Source organism: Dermacentor andersoni, chromosome 3, assembly GCF_023375885.2.
Source record: "Dermacentor andersoni chromosome 3, qqDerAnde1_hic_scaffold, whole genome shotgun sequence".
NCBI classification, from domain to species: Eukaryota; Metazoa; Arthropoda; class Arachnida; order Ixodida; family Ixodidae; genus Dermacentor; species Dermacentor andersoni.
In genome coordinates this window covers 65670462-65686897 of record NC_092816.1, presented here as the reverse complement: position 1 = coordinate 65686897, position 16436 = coordinate 65670462, and the positions used below count along the sequence as shown (strand labels likewise).

The window sequence follows — 16436 nt, the reverse complement described above, 5'->3', positions numbered from 1 at the left end:
AAAGAAATGCTATGAGGCTGTCATACATTTTTCGTAGACTACGAATATTAAAATGTGTCAGCTATAACGTGGGAGTTTCATCACTGAAATATTTTTTTAAGAGCCGCAAACACTAGTAAGCTAGGTGAAAACAGCAAGATCACCCGCACTATAGAGATACGGTAGGCACGGCTGTCATCTGTCTTTCGCGCCTTGATTACGCAGGTCTGTCCAGAGGTGTTTCCAGCCTCTTGCTTTTTTCAGTTCGAGAGCTTGTGCGAACAACCGCTTTCTTTCTTGCGTGAGATGTTCATTTACCTATAAGGGCTTCTGATACTTTTGTGGAAACCCAAGGGTCGCAGTGGCCTTGCGTGCCTCTTTCACGAACTCAGTTTTTGTTTTTGTTTTCTCGGGAGCAAAAGCATGCAATAATATTTGTTTCTTTTTTGGCTGGTACACGATGTGCTGTATCGACATCCTCAGGAGTGATTTCGCATCCTATAGCATCACCCATAGACTGAACAACCGCAAGACAGCTTTCACCTTTTGTTGCAGGGACACCTTTTATTTGTACGTTATTTAGTCGGGAGTACTGTTCCATTTCAGAAACCCTGCGTGCCAGGCGGCCATTTTCATCTTTCAGAGCCCTGTTTTCAACAGCAAGATCGGTATTCTGCTTCTTAACCGTCTCGAAAAATTCATTGAACATGTTAAGGCTGTCACGCATCACAGCAACCTCAGCGCGTAAAGCGTTCATTTCTTTTGCCAACTCAGCATTGGTCGGCATTGTGTAAACAGCACGCAATTTGGCAGCAGCGGTAAACACAGAGAAAAATGTGGTTAGAAAGCAAAGGGGGAAAAAAAAGACCAACCTGTGGTAAAAGTAGATTAGCGATTTGATCGCGACCGCAACCACTGCTGCCACTGATGCTTGTTTATATGCTGGTACTCGGCCGGTAGAGAGCAGACGCAGCAGTCACTGTCGTGACGAGTGGTCAGCTGGGCACCGCACGTGCAGAGGTGGTAGCCTTTCCTTGCTTCGGCTCGTCGATTGTTCCGCATATGCTGTCCCGTGGTAAGAGTAGATTAGCGACTTGCTCGCGACCGCAACCGCTGCTGCCAAGAGTCAAGTGATTGATCCCATGTCATCGAACTGTCTTCTGTACAAACCGCAAGGAACTGTCGTGAGGGCAGCCCTGGGGTCCTTTTTTTTAGCGAGCACCGTTTTACATATCGTTGACAATATCTGATTGAGTAGTAGAATGGCGCCAAAGAAAACAGGTGACAGCGAGATTGGGTAATGGCACGGACGCCTTGTATAAGTTTGTTCGAGATATCTACTTACTGTGATGCCGATTTCTTTCCTAATTTGTACCTGTCGTTCGTATTTGCGTTACATTCTATTTCAAGTACAGGGTTATCTCACGGTAGACATCTTGCTGGCTTTTTTTTTTTACCCTGATAGGTTTGTGCCTGTGTAGCAGAACATAGTTGTTTATGTTAGAGTTGTAAACGTGCACGCACACGCACATTAATACATCTTTCGCTTTGTTTTTAGGCACGTTAGTGGAGTTGGCTTTAAATTAGCTTGGCTTTTAATTCGTTCACTTGGTTAAATATCGTACTTCATTCCACAACTCGTTGTTTTGCAAAGGCCGCGGTGACATCAGCTGCGCACCTCCGCAATTCCACTAGAATCGATAAATCAATATCGCTCAGTAATTCAAATGAAATAGCCCCTTCGAGCACGAGCGATATATGACGGCGTAGTCGCGGACGTGCCTCTTCGGGGGACTTCGTAATAATCTATTCATAGGCAGAGACGATTAAGACGCGCCGGTCGCGGAGTTTGGATCCGTTTCTTCGACGTAAATAAACCGGAAAGTTCAGAGGCGGTTGGGCAATCACCGTGCGGTTCAACATAAATAGAAATATATATCTAGGTGTCTGATTGCAGGTATCGCAATCACGTCTGATGCCTAGAAGTCGCTCAAAATACAACTCCCTCGCCACGCTGCATTCGGTGCAGGCTCCGTGGCGCGACGTGAGACTCCATCGCACAGTCGTGAGAGCTATACGGCATAGTCGCACGACTCACACGTGACCACTCCTAACTACGCCGTCGTCGGCGCCGTGTTGTTGTTGGCGGTCGGCCTTCTCGCCGTTGTCGTCGAACCAACCGGTCGCTGTCTTTTGGTGGCGCTCGATGCATTCGTTTACATGACCGTCCACATTTTTTGAGCGAACAAAAGTTATTGGCTACGCAACGGAATTTGTTGCTTATTCGTTCTCACGAGTGACACGGCATGTCAGCGACCGATAGAGGAACATTTGCGATCCCCCACTTGTTGGTTTCGGACTTACGCAGAGTATAGGCGATGACTCAAAGATGCCCTCCCTCCCCTAATGTGTCACACTTGCTACGCGTCATTCTTTCTACCTTGGCCGTCCCTGGAACGCTGCCCTCAGCCTTTCCTCGACGCTCCCCGCGTTCGGTGGGGACCGATTTCGGTGTACTCGTTTCAGCTGCGCGAAACATATTGAATGGTAAAGTCGCTTGCATGGGAGGGAATGTTTCGGATTGTGTCGAACAGTGTCGCTGGATCGTACGCATCGCTATTTACCTTGCGTCACTTTGATGCAAAAAAGATCGTTTCAATCGTCTCTTCTTGCTTTCCCTACATTATGCTTCTCTTCCTCCCATTCCCCGCTATTCGCACCTCGTGCATAATTTAAGAGATTGGCTCGTACTTGATCAGAAAATTGTTAGTCGCGTCGCATGCGCTCAAGGAAGACATAACCATCCGCCTACAATTAAGTCCGAGCTCTCCTATAAATATATAAGCAGAACCTGCCCTATATAGGTGCCCATTTTATCGTCTCATTACTCTATCGCATCGTTACTTTATCATCACTCTATGTAAACATATGTCATTCTACATCCGCGTTTTCTTTATTTTTCTTTTCCCCCTTGGCGTGCAGCTTATCACACTGCCAGACACCCCGTTATCTGTTGAATGCGTTGCACATGGCCTACAGCGAAACCACCCCTTCCGCGATCGTAAACTCAACTAGAATATATTATTTATTAATTTATTTATTTATTTATTTATTTATTTCTCTTAAGCTTTTGCTTGTTGGTTTCTGTCCGATTTCCTGTTGGGCAATCTTGAGGTTGTTATTCTCGACGATAAAAAAGAAGCAGAAGTCAGAGAGGCTAGCCAAGGTGGAGCCCCCCTCCCTCCCCTCTGCCCCCACCACCCTTCAGCTTACAATAAACCTCACAATATTAGTGATGTGAAAATGTCATTGAAATGTATATAGTTACGTAAACAACGAACGCCAAAAATAAGGATGAAAAATACGAAACAAGTTCTTGCTTTTTAGTTTATTTTACTGCTCTTCTTGCGCGTTCCTTATTTCTCTCACGCTTACACATTTCTTTTCCTCAGCTCTTTATTGCGCTTCGCGAAAGGTAGACGAAGAAACAGTTTGTAACCTGTGCCAACATATCCTCCCTTAATCTCGTGGTCGAGGTGTCTTCTCACGACCCGTATTCTTCATTTCGCTGAGAAAGCAAAGCGCGTTGGAAATAAATTAATCTTAGGAATTAATTGTCGTCGAGTTTCTTTTTTTAATTATGGGGTTGTTAAGTGCCAAAACCACTTTCTGATTATGAGGCACGCCGTAGTGGGGGACTCCGGAAATTTCGACCACGTGGGATTCTTTAACGTGCACCTAAATCTAAGTACACGTGTTTTCGCATTTCGCCCCCATCGAAATGCGGCCGCCGTGGCCGGGATTCGATCCCGCGACCTCGTGCTCAGCAGCCGAACACCATAGCCTCGTCGAGGTTTTCTCATCGCTTTCCGTGTTCAGAGGCTGCGCAACGCAAGACATTACGCTAAGGTAGGAAAGCGCAGTCAAAATGTTCACGTCCGCTTACCTGCCGAACGCACAGGCAAGAGAACGCCGATACTTTATGGAGAGGGTCAATAGGTACCCCTCCCTATCATTCGCGACGGGGTCGCTGCAGGACAAAAGAAAAAAAAAAAAAAGAAAACGAATAGGTTCATGATGGGTCATTACGCTTTTTTTTTTTTTTTATCGAGCTCCCCGCTTTGGATTCCAGCCGTTAGCGTTCGTTACAAAAGCGCCGAACGCCCAATACGTCGCTATCCGCCTTGCCTGACGAGGACCAATAATGCTGAGTCACATACACACACGCTCGCTCACGTGTTGTGCCTGACGAAAGAGTCACGACGCCGCAAGGACGCCCGGGTACGCGAGATGCATATATCTACGCAAGCACTTGAACTATTATAAGGAGGTCGAACGATATATGCGCCCCAAGGGTTTCCCCTCGCCGCCGTTTCGCCCGCATGGTTCGGGATTACGGTGAGGCGGAAATGTGGTCGCTTGCTCTGGGGCCGGTCGTGGAAGTTCCTCACGCCGCGCACGAGGAAAAAAAAAAGGAATAAAGAAGAAGCGGCACTCGATTGGAAACGTACGTGCATCGCTGAAGCTCGACATCTATAGCAGTTCTGCATGACATCAACAAAGGAAATCCACAAGAGCAGTGACGTGGCTGACGCGGCTGACGTGGCAAGAGCAGAGAGCGGTGTATCGGGGTGGTGGGGCGAGACGATGGGGGTGGTGCGCGTATGCGTGCGCGTGTGGGTCAATTAGAGAATAATAGAGCTCACCGCTTGCGACAGCAACATTGATACCTCGTTGTTCCGCGGTATTTAATATATATATATATATATATATATATATATATATAAACCCTGTTGAAGATCGGTCCACCGATTGAAACAGTTGAAATTAAATACTTGTTCTGTTTGCCTTGTAGCACCGCTCAATTTCTTTACGTCTAAAAGGTAGCCTGAAGAATTCCTCTTTACCTACTATGCACACACACACACACGTTATATATATATATATATATATATAACGTTCGAAGGGCACTCTCGTTTCTCCTACAGCGAATTTTACCATCGGGATGAAAGTGAGCAGACCATTTTTATTTGAAGAATTTATGGCACAGGTTGGCGCAGGACAGGGGCAATTGGAGATCGCAGGGAGAGGCTTTCGCCCTACAGTGGACATAACATAGGATGATGATGATGGCGGCACGCAGTTAACCGGATATATAGTGACACATGATATCGAAGTTGTTTTAACTAGAGTAAAAAAAATACAGCAATCAAACAGGGTAACGGAAACAGCACGCGCAGAGTTTTAGAAATAAACTCCCAGCGAGCAGCCTCATGTTTGTCACAGACTTCAGTGCGCAAATCTGACACAACACAACTCAGTGCATGAGGTCATCATGGTTGTGCTGCAGGAACTTTTCTGTCTACTTACGCCGGCGAAAGATTGCTCCGCGAAGCGGTAAAACACGTTCTGGGGCTAGTTGGTGCATAGCTTTCAAAAAATGAAGCGCCAATGGTAACGGCACACAAACAAGGTACAAAAGACAGGACAAGGCGCTTCCTGTCTTTTGTACCTTCTTTGTGTGCCGTTAACGTTGGCGCTTCATTTTTTGAAAACTCCATGAAGCGCAACGGCCGTGCTACTGATATTGGCTCCGTTAACTTCCCGATATGAGTAGCTCCAACATCAACACGTTACAAGTGGGCCAGCTTAAGTATGCCGGACCTCTGACCCGTTTGAAGACGTTTCCTTCCCACGGGCCAGAGAAAGAAGTTGGCACACCCTGATAAGATGACTAACATACCACGCGACGCTGCCGTTTCCTACTCCCGGTTTCAGGAAAACAGGCTGAAGTTTTATTAACGAAGATAGGGTGCTTATCCTTCGGCCGCAACAAGTGAAAGGAGGAAGGCTTGGAATGCTCCTAGCGGCAGTTACACCCGTCTTATCTTCCAGACTCCGTTTCTGAAGAACACCAGGAAAAAACAAACCACTCCTGGAACAGGCGTATAACAGACAGTCCAGAGAGTGCTAACCAATAATAAGTTTCGCAGGCGGCTATAACCACGAAACCGCTATGAGGAAAAGCCAGCAACTAATAGCGTCGATCGTTTCATTTTGCTCATGATATTGAGGAGGAGAAGCGAGGTCGTGGGCTGGATCCCAGCCGCGAAGGCAGCACTTCCATGGGGACGAAATGCAAAAACGATCTTGTACTTAGATTTAAGTGCACGTTAAGGTATCCCCGGGGGTCAAAGTTGATCCAGCTTCTACCACTACAGCGTGCCTCATATTACACCGTGGTTTTGGCACGCAAAACCCCACACTTTATTCAATGATGATGATGACTATCCTCATCCATGGCGCGTACCCTCTGAAGGGGATGGGCCATGAATCGGGTGGCAGGAGGCAACGTAAGAGAAGTAATTATTCTAAGAGGAGAAACGAGAAAGGCGATAGGAAAGAACGGAAAAACAAGAATGATTTCGAAACAAGAATACATGGGCCAGACAGGAAAGTGCCTAAATGATAGACTTCGCGAGCAAGATCACAACGTTCATACAAGACGATGCAAGGGCACAATTCGTTGCAGGGTCGCGGTTTGAACCTATTTTTGAAGATTGCGAGGTGGTCACCAATCATCAAAACCAAGTAGCAAGAGAGTTAGTTCACGCTGTAACAAATATTCGCCTGTGAATCGAATGTGTCAGGGCTGCATCGATAGGGTTGACAAAAAAAGAGTTTGATTATCTGCCGCAAAGTCCACGGCCACAAGTGGCTCCCCTCGGCCCGTCTGTAGGGCGAATTTTCTTTTTTTCCTGTTTGTTTTCTAATCGGTGCGGGCTGTGCGCGTGTTAGAGTCAGTCACAGTCGATTTGTTTGCTTTCAAGTTCTTTTTTCTTGTCAATAGCATGTAGTACGATCATGTCTAGATGTAAACTTCACCCTGCCAATCAATTAGGTTCCGTTGGAAGTTTGTGCTTGCGTCTGTGTCTTCGCGTGTTATTGTTTTTAATTTGTGCGCAAAACCTACCGCCCTGCCGTCTACTTAGGACGTTTAGAGATGGTCGAAAGTGGTCAAAATATATCCGAAGTCCCCAACTACGGCGCGCCCCATAATCAGATGGTGGTTCTGCCACGTAAAACCCCCAATTTATTTTAATCTATTTACCGTATATCTTAAAATGTAGCGTAATAATGCACTGTCATCGCACCTGAGCTTGCTGCAAGAGGAACACATTTTACTCAGTTCACGTTTCTGGCAATTGCGTCCAGTTTAAACTGCGTCGCTGTCTTTTGCTTGCAAGAGTATAGACGGTTTGCATTGACGCTACCCTGGCCGTCATCTTGAGGTTCTAGAGCATACAGAAGCTGCATAAACAAGAAACATGACAGTACGTCAGCACGATGGGCTCGTCTAGGGAGCCTACATGAGTCTTGCGCCGAGCGACAAACAAAAAACTATGATAACCCGGTGAAAAATGGTCCCTGTCAAAAAGCGAAAAAAATGTACTCTTGATGATATCGTGCAATGACGTCGTCACGGCCGCCATGTTGGGTAATATCACGGTGAAGAGCTGGAAGGAAAAAAAAAGGACGTCATGCAGTGGCGAACAAATGGATGTCGAATCTTCGCCGTTGCCCAAGCACCGCCCTTTTCCCCATTGTAAGAAATAAAGGTTCACTCACCTTCTAAAATGACAACAGGCACGTCTAGAAATTGGCGTGCCAGGCCGCATACTAACAGAAATTTCGGGGGCACGTGCCCTGTGTCTCCCTCCCTGGCTGCGCCAATGTATCGCAGTTAAGACGGCCAAACGTTTCATGCCAGCGCCGGTAACAGAATGACGCCGCGTCACGGAAAAACCTGAGCGGCGCGCAAACATCTGCCTTGAATTTCCCGCTTGTCAGCGCGTCACTGCTGACGTCGCAGCCGAAGCACGCAGCGCAATCCAATCCAAGTGACCAGAGCCATTGCTGCGAGAGTAATGAAAGCGCAAGCCAGCCCCCACAAGCGACGCAAGGCCAGCGAGGCAAGCCAGCGAAGAGGCGAGTGGAAGCGAACGCAGGGCGGGCCGGGCGGGCGTGTTTTGTGAGAGGGTGTGATCGAAAAGAGAAGCCAAGCGACTCTAGCGACCGAAGCAGCGTCGGAGTTTCGCGGCGTTGTCCTCTGTGCGTCTTCCTTCGGCGGCTTCGTCGGGTGTCTTCCCCCGCCGACGTGCTCGGAGATCCGGCGAGCGCTGGCTACTTTGCTGCGTTCGTCGCTCATTCCACACTGCTGAGATGAGCGATTCGCAGCCGTTAGCCGCCTGCATTGAAGAATGGGACCAGCTCGAGAAGGAATACTGCGACTTAGAGGTGAGCTCTCTGCGGGACAGCTTGCATGTCGTGACGTTAGCTAGCAAGCGTTTGGCAAGTGCTGCTTGTTGCGTCTACGCTGCGGCCGTACTGTTATAGCCTCCTGGATAATGGTACTCTTTTTTGGCAAGCACCTCTTTGTCAGTTATTTCGCGAACACAAAAAGTCATTGCTGCGCTACAGGAGTTCGCCATGCATTGTTAATGCAGGCAGTGTTAATTACTTTCGTTTCACCAAAATCGGAGAGTTTCCCCCACAACGTCTCGTAAGTTATTTGCCCTAGTGGACAGCTTTGGCTGGGTGGTCTGTAGCGAAGTTCGTGTATGAATGCTTTTCTGTTAGCGGATGCCCGCAGATCTCCGCATTCTCCTGATACATCGTCGCGTCTGTGCCACTAAAAACAATCTTTTGCGGAGTTTGAAGAACATAGTAGTGAGGCTGAGGCATCCGGAAAGGTTCGTTGCTAGCATCGTGACTCGATCTTGACCCTGACATGTAATACCGACCAGCTGCTGACATCATGTTGCTAGCGCAAACGTTGCCGGTCAGTGTGCCAAAAGACATCTACTGCGCTTGCCTACTCCTCTCTGCCGTTTTTTTTTTTTCTGTCTTCACGGCATGTTTCTTTTTTTTTTTCAATCCCAGCGTGAGAAACAAAACACACTGTAAACAGTTCCGCCGAATTGGCTGTCTCATCCGCCTTGAGAAGTAGACGCGCCGTCGATTCACTCAAGGTCGAACGGCGCCTCAGCCTCTGCTTAGCATGTTTTCCTGCCCCTTGGCGATCTCGATCATCGCTTAACTGGTGTCAGTAAGAGCCGAATAAAATACACCACCGTTGCGTGCGCTTGTGTTGTGGACGTTGTTTCCCACGTGATTTTTCCCCAGGGCCGTTCTTTTGCGGCAGCCGATTCTGGCTGTCGTGAGGCGCTGTGTTCGTAGTTGAACAGGAAGAGCCAGCAAAGGCGCACGAAGGAGAGAATCTGGCATCGAGAACGTAGGTGAGATGAAAAAAAAAAGAAGAAAAGTAGGACTGTTAATGCCGTCCATGCTGCCAAGTTCCCAGCGTATGGCCCGTGCAGGGAAAGGGTGAAAAACGACGGCACCTCAGAGTACTTCGCATTGAAATGCGTTTTTAAATCGGCTCGGTTTGACTGGAGGCAGGACCATTCGGATTTCCTCGTGCTCCGCGGTCGGTTGCTCAAGCGCGAGATTTAGCGAGTATGGGCGTACAGCACGAGCGCCACTTAAAACTCGGTGACCTCGGTATGCTATATATATATATATATATATATATATATATATATATATATATATATATATATATATATATATATATATAGCTCGGGGAATTAAGCAGTAGTTAAAATTGAAATGTAGAAAAGCAAATGCAGAAAAAGGACACACACAAACTATACACACACACACACATATACATACATATATAAATATATGAGTTTCAAAATAACGACATTATGTAGTTTAGGGGTGTTCGCTCGTTGGGAAAAATAGACAACGTCGAAATGTACAGCCTTTCATTTTGTGCCTACAGTAGTAGCTGTATAATCTGCTAAAGGACTGTCTGAGCGGCTGGAAAATAGTCTACGCATATATGTTATTCCATCACCATGCCTGTGTTTGTAGATAGTGGGCCTCTTCAGACCGGTAACAGACAAGCGTGGTCGTTGTGCACAGATAAGAGCAGTGTACTTTTTAACACATTGGTGCTGGTGGCATTGAAGACAGCAGCTCACTGTCTGCCGGTGCTTATCACTGCCTCAACAGCACACAACACCAGACAAGCGAGATAGGGAGTGTCGCGATTCTGCCCCACAGGTTGGTTGGGCTGCTGCGGTTATTGCTAGGAGCTCTGTACAAGCAAAGAGTGTGTTTCACAGTATATCTAGGCTCCAAGTGCTGCCATTGTGCAATACAACACTATGCTGTTTTCCATAAATGTCTTTATTTTATATATTTATTTACTCTTAGGTATGTAAGGCGTTATAGAGCACCTCAGCAGCTTAAGTACAGTAAAATTGGCAGTTGCAGGCAGTTTGATGTATCTTTCCTTAGGTAATGCAAGCCTTCCTTGTTCTTTTCATACCGTCAGTCATTTGAATACGCTTCATGTGGATACCTTCTTCAGATGCTGCTCGTGGCTGACTGTTTTGTGTGAATGAATTGAATGCTCTGGTATGCAGTTCCTTATTTGCAGCATCAAAGTACTTGTGCGTACTTATATACCTCTCCAGCGAAAGTGCCCTGGGTGTTGCCATAGTGCCCTCTGGTCTGTTGTGTAAATATGCACGAGCCCCTTGCAAAGGCACTGCAGAGGCTGCAGCATGTGGTTTTGTTCTCACATGCGGCAGCCTGGAGAGAAGCTCTAGTCTGCTGCAGTAACGCTGTGGCTATGGCATTGGTCCGCTGAGCTCGAAGTGTGATCCCTGCCACAGCAGCTGCATTTTTAAAGGGGAAAAATGCAAAACCGCTTGTGTACTTAGATTTCTAAGTTCCCATTGAAGGACTCCAAGGGGTCAAAATTAATCCGAAGTCCCACCTGTTACAGTGGGCCTCATAATCGTATTGTGATTGCGTCTCCCTGTCTGACCCCTTTGTTTATAGGTATCTTCCTGCTTTTCTTGTGTAGAGTTAAGGTAGCTGTAGAACCTGTGTATATTTTCCATGGTATTTACGTAAGCGTTCTGTACTCCTTGATTACGTAATCCCGCTGTGACTGCTGGTATCTCTACTGAATCAAATGCCTTTTCGTAATCTATGAAAGGCATATAGAGAGGCTTATTGTACTCTGATCGGATCTGGATCATGAGACTGAAATAATCAGAAGAATAAGAATGGGCTGGGGTGCGTTTGGCAGGCATTCTCAGATCATTAAGAGCAGGTTGCCATTATCCCTCAAGAGAAAAGTGTATAACAGCTGTGTCTTACCAGTACTTACATACGGGGCAGAAACAGGGAGGCTTACGAAAAAGGTTCTACTTAAATTGAGGATGTTGCAATGAGCTATGGAAAGGAGAATGATGGGTGTAACGTTAAGGGATAAGAAAAGAGCAGATTGGGTAACGGAACAAACGCGAGTTAATGACATCTTAGTTAAAATCAAGAAAAAGAAATGGGCATGGGCAGGACATGTAATGAGGAGGGAAGATAACCGATGGTCATTAACGGTTACGGACTGGATTCCTAGGGAAGGGAAGCGTCGCAGGGGATGCAGAAAGTTAGGTGGGCGGATGAGATTAAGAAGTTTGCAGGGACAACATGGCCACAATTAGTACATGACCGGGGTAGTTGGAGAAGTATGGGAGAGGCCTTTGCCCAACAGTGAGCGTAACCAGGCTTATGATGATTGTACTCTGCAGATTTCTTGATCACCTGATTAATGACATGGGTGTGATCCATTGCAGTGTCTCCCTTCCTGAAGCCAGTCTGTTCCCTTGGTTGACTAAAGTCCAGTATTGCCCTTATTCTATTCGAGATTATTTTGGTGAATATTTTATATAATACTGGGAGTAAGCTAATGGGCCTATAATTTTTCAATTCTTTAACGTCTCCCTTTTTGCGGATTAGTGTAATGCTTGCATTCTTCCTGTTTTCTGGAACCCTTGCAGTCGATAGACGCTTCTTATAAAGAGCCGCCAGTTTTCCAAGCATTATGTCTCCTTCATCTTTGATTAAATAGACTGTTATGTCATCTTCTCCTGCCGCTTTTCCTCGTTTCATGACTTGGAAAGCCCTTCTCACCTCATCGCTAGTTATAGGAGGAGTTTTTATATCCTGTTCATTACTGTTTCTAATGGAGGTATCCTGACTCTTCTGGGTACTGTACAGGTCAGTATGGAATTCTTCTGCTGCTTCTACTATACCTGCGAGATTGCTCATATTACCCTGCTTATCTTTCAGTGCATACATCTTGGTTTGTCCTATGCCAAGTTTCCTTCTCACTAATTTCAGGCTGCATCCATTTTTTATGGCTTCTTCAGTCTTTCTCACCTTATCGTTTCGAATATCACTTATTTTCGCCTTGTTGATCAGTTTTGACAGTTCAGCGAATTCTATCTTATCTCTTGGGTTGGACGGTTTCATTCTTTGTCGTTTCTATATTAGGTCCATTGTTACTTGGGAGAGCTTGCCTACTGGTTGCCTTGGTGCCTTGCCTCCCACTTCAATTGCTGCCTGTGAAGCCAGTCTAGTTACGGTTTCATTCATTACCTCTATGTCATCGTCATCTCTCTGTTCTAAGGCTGCATATTTGTTTGCAAATACCAGCCTGAATTTGTCTGCTTTTAGCCTTACTGTTTCTAGGTTGACCTGTTTCTTCTTGACCAATTTCGCTCTTTCTCTCTTCAAATTGATGTGAATCCCAGCCCTCACTAACCTATGATCAGTGCACTTTACCCTATTTGTCACTTCCACATCCTGCAGTATGCTGGGGTCGGCAGAAAGTAGGAAATCAATTTCATTTATTGTTTCGCCATTAGGGCATTTCCAGGTCCACTTTCTATTGCTAAGCTTCCTGAAAAAGGTGTTCATTATTCGAAGCTTACTTGTTTCCACAAATTCTACCAGCATCTCTCCTCTAGTGTTCCTAGAATTGATGCCGTAGTTGAAAATTGCTTGTTGACCAGCCTGCTTTTTCCCCACTTTTGCATTGAAGTTTCGCCTGACTACAGTATATTGAGTTTGCGCTTTTCTCTTCGCTAATTCAACATCATAAAAATGTTCTATTTCATCATCATCGTGACTGGATGTTCGAGCGTAGGCTTGTACTACCTTTAATCTATACCTCTTATTAAGTTTGATTACGGCTACTGCTACCCTCTCATTAATGCTGTAGAATTTGTCAATGTTGCCTGCTGTGTCCTTATGAATTGGGAATCCTACCCCATATTGCTTCTTATCAGGGAGACTTCTAAAGCAGAGGACATGGCTGTTTAGCAATGTATAAGCCTCACCAGTTCGTCTAATCTCACTAAGGCCGATAATATCCCAAACAATGTCTGATACTTCTTAAAGAGTCCTATTCTTGATTATAGACAGCTAACAATGTTGATCCTTGGGCATGCAAACACCTTTTTTTGAAACTAAACTGATGCATGTGCTGCACTGTGTAGATGTCTAACATTTAAAGGGACGCTAAAGAGAAATGAGGAAAGCTTAGATTGCTAAAGTATTATTAAAGGGTTATACGGTTGATGGCTTCCCGTTAAGTGGTTGGTTATTAGAAGCGGGAATGACGGTCGAAGCTGTATTTTGGAATTTCCCACCGAGCTCACAGAATCGGTACACCAATGTGACGCCATAGATAACATAGTATTATAGTATCTTTTCGCATTTAGACCATTGTGCTTCAGTAAATATTCTTGAAACTTCCCAAGTTCAGTGCTTGCCTCTTTCAGAACAATATAATTTATTTTTACTTTTAAAAGAAAGCTTAAATATGCATGAGGAGGCAGCATAAATATCCCTGTTGTCACGGCTAGCTGGTACGGGAATTTCAAGGCAGCATCGCCAACCGCGTTTCGTTTTTGCACCTTTTCTGGCTTACCAGGTGTATTCTCGGAGTAAGAGTGACTGTTTAGCTATTGTAGAAAGGTAATTTACTTACACAGCTGAAATTATTCTTCTCTTTAGTTTCCTTTTAGTCAAGTACATTTTGGTGATTGTAATAAAAAAAATATTGTATTATATTTATGATGCATGTACAAGTTGGTTATTAGTTAATACTTATTTAAAACTAATGTTGTATTACAAACCTAGTTATATGTATCCGTTACTTGTTCTTTTTTCATTGAAGTATTTGGATGCACATAAAACCATTAGTCTTAGCTGGTTCATGCAGTCATTCAAATTTTTAGAAATGCTGTCATGATGTTAAATTGGCACCATCTGTTGGCTATTGTCCTTCACATTTATATTCCTTGCCATATTTCACTAAAGGTAATTACACAGGCAGCTGTTTTTCTTTGATCTAAGCAGTCCAACTGCGTTCGGTGTATTCTGATGTATTACTCACTTTGGGAAAGCTGAGAGGAGGGATAAAGGGCAGAAAGGAAAAAAAAGTTTACTTTTCATTGTGTCTCTCGTTTCATGTCATCTGTGCCGAATGCCTCTATACCACAAACGGGGGCACAATTACTTTCCTTTCGTTCTGTTATCCTGTGTTTGCTGTGGCTTCTATATCGATGTGCATCCAGGAAATCTTTGGGCACATTTTGTAGTGACTAGTGCATGAAATATTTTGCATGCCCCTTTACGTAGGTGTTATAAGCTTTTTTTTTCCTACAAGGTATGAAAAATTTTTGATACATGGAGTATGATGCTCTAATTGGTAGATATGAACATTTGAACCTAGTATAAGACAATGCAATTGCACTTGAAACTGCTTGACGTATCTGTAGTGCATGAAAAAAAAAACGCATGTCCAAATGAAGCAATTGTGTAACTTCAACCAAGTCAGTCATTATACGGCATGTCACATTATTTAAGGCAGTTATAATGGGACTTGTCTTTCCCTTAATTTCTGCAAATTGCAACTTGAGGCAACCGAGGCAGTATGGAGTCTTTGCACTGGTGATCGTAGCAAGATTTTTGGAAACCCCTCAAAAAATGCGTGTTAATCTAACACATTTCCAACGTATGGCATCTGTACCTCATTTTAACTCCACTTTCGGAGCATGCAGCTGTATATTTCAGCATATTGTATACCCAATTACGCTTGCACACACAAAAAAAAGAACAATGAACGAGGGCACCGTGTGGGATAAAAAGTAACAGCTGCTTCAAAGAGCTTTCATGTAGGTGTAGAATGCACGTTGAATGCATTGTCTCTGCATGGTCTAGTAACTGCGGTGCTGATTTCGGAGGGGTGGCCAAGTATATTAAAGGCACACCAAACAGAAAAATTATTTGTGCTGCATTAGGAAATGACCTTTCTACGATACGAAAAATGCTGCTCTTACCACGAAAAGCTTGGTGAGCCAGAGGTGGTGCAAAACGAAAGACACGTGGTGATGTCACCTTGAAGCTCCCACATCAGCTTGCCGTCACATCATAAACTTTGACGGACAGCGTCTGCTTGAGCCTAGTTAATTAGTAAAGATGGGCTAAATTGTGTTCTAAAATAATAGCAAGTCTCGGGAACAATTAGTGAACCACACTGGCCAAGTAAAAAAACAAAAAAAGATGCTTTCAAATCTATGATGTCACACTGATGGGCTTGCACTGGGATTTCAGTGTGAAATACAAATATAGAACCTTGACCTTCATTTTTCTTCTTCTAGTAATGAATGTCATATTGTGAAATTAGTGAAAATAGCTTTGAAAAAATACTTTATCAGTCTTAGCTGGTTTAGCTTATCTCTTTAGTGCTTCTCTTCATCATAACCAAATCATTTTATTGGAATTCATTCCTTGCTCAAACTTCTCATTGTTTTGAACATGGTCTCTGTGTGGCACACATGGTTCTTGTATGAGTGTGTGCAGATGCAAGCAAAGGTTTTTCCTTTACTAAGAAGGGTGAGGCAGGTAGCAATGCAGAGGCCACAATGCCTCAGCCCCTTAGCTTATTGGGCCTTACTTATTATACATTAAAGATCTGGAGCTGAGGAGAAGGCTGGAAATTGAACATTTAGATTCTATGTCCTCAAAGTTGGCATAATTTTCTCTGGCCAGTGTTCCAAGCACTTAGGCTTCGTGGCTGACCTCTAGCATTGGATTTGATTGCCAGTTATAATGTAAGGCACCCTCGGGGTGCTATACAGATTTGCGTGCAAAACAGGCATCATCCACCTTTTTTTAGAGGACTTCTACATGGCATCCTCGGGATTGGCCACAGATTCCCACAATGCCCCTCCGTTGTCCTTCGCTCTCAGACCAACCTCTTCCTACTTAGGCCACAAAGCCAGCTTTGTGAAAATAAACACATTAATTAATTAATTCATTTATTCATTCTGGTAAAGCAAGCTGAGCAGAGTAATTGGTGGGCAAGAAATAAGAAAGGTGATGGAAGTGGAAGAGTCGTTAGCAAACAAGACGAGTTTGTTATTAAGGATTGGGAAAGCAAAAAAGAATGCCTTGCACTTTCCTTTCATGCCTCGAGAGAATGCAAGCTTTGGGAAATATACCCATGGCATCGGGGAAGG

General features: G+C 44.8%; 1 protein-coding gene across 1 annotated transcript in view; it reads left to right on the top strand.

Annotated features, from left to right (window-relative positions):
• The first annotated feature begins 7953 nt into the window (after nt 1-7953).
• Nucleotides 7954-16436, top strand: part of LOC126545997 (transmembrane protein 120A) — a 30464-nt gene continuing 21981 nt past the window's right edge. The window contains exon 1 of the mRNA XM_050194050.3: nt 7954-8277. Within this exon, the coding sequence (XP_050050007.1) occupies nt 8203-8277 (75 nt within the window). The 5' untranslated portion in view covers nt 7954-8202. The remainder of the gene's footprint in view (nt 8278-16436) is intronic.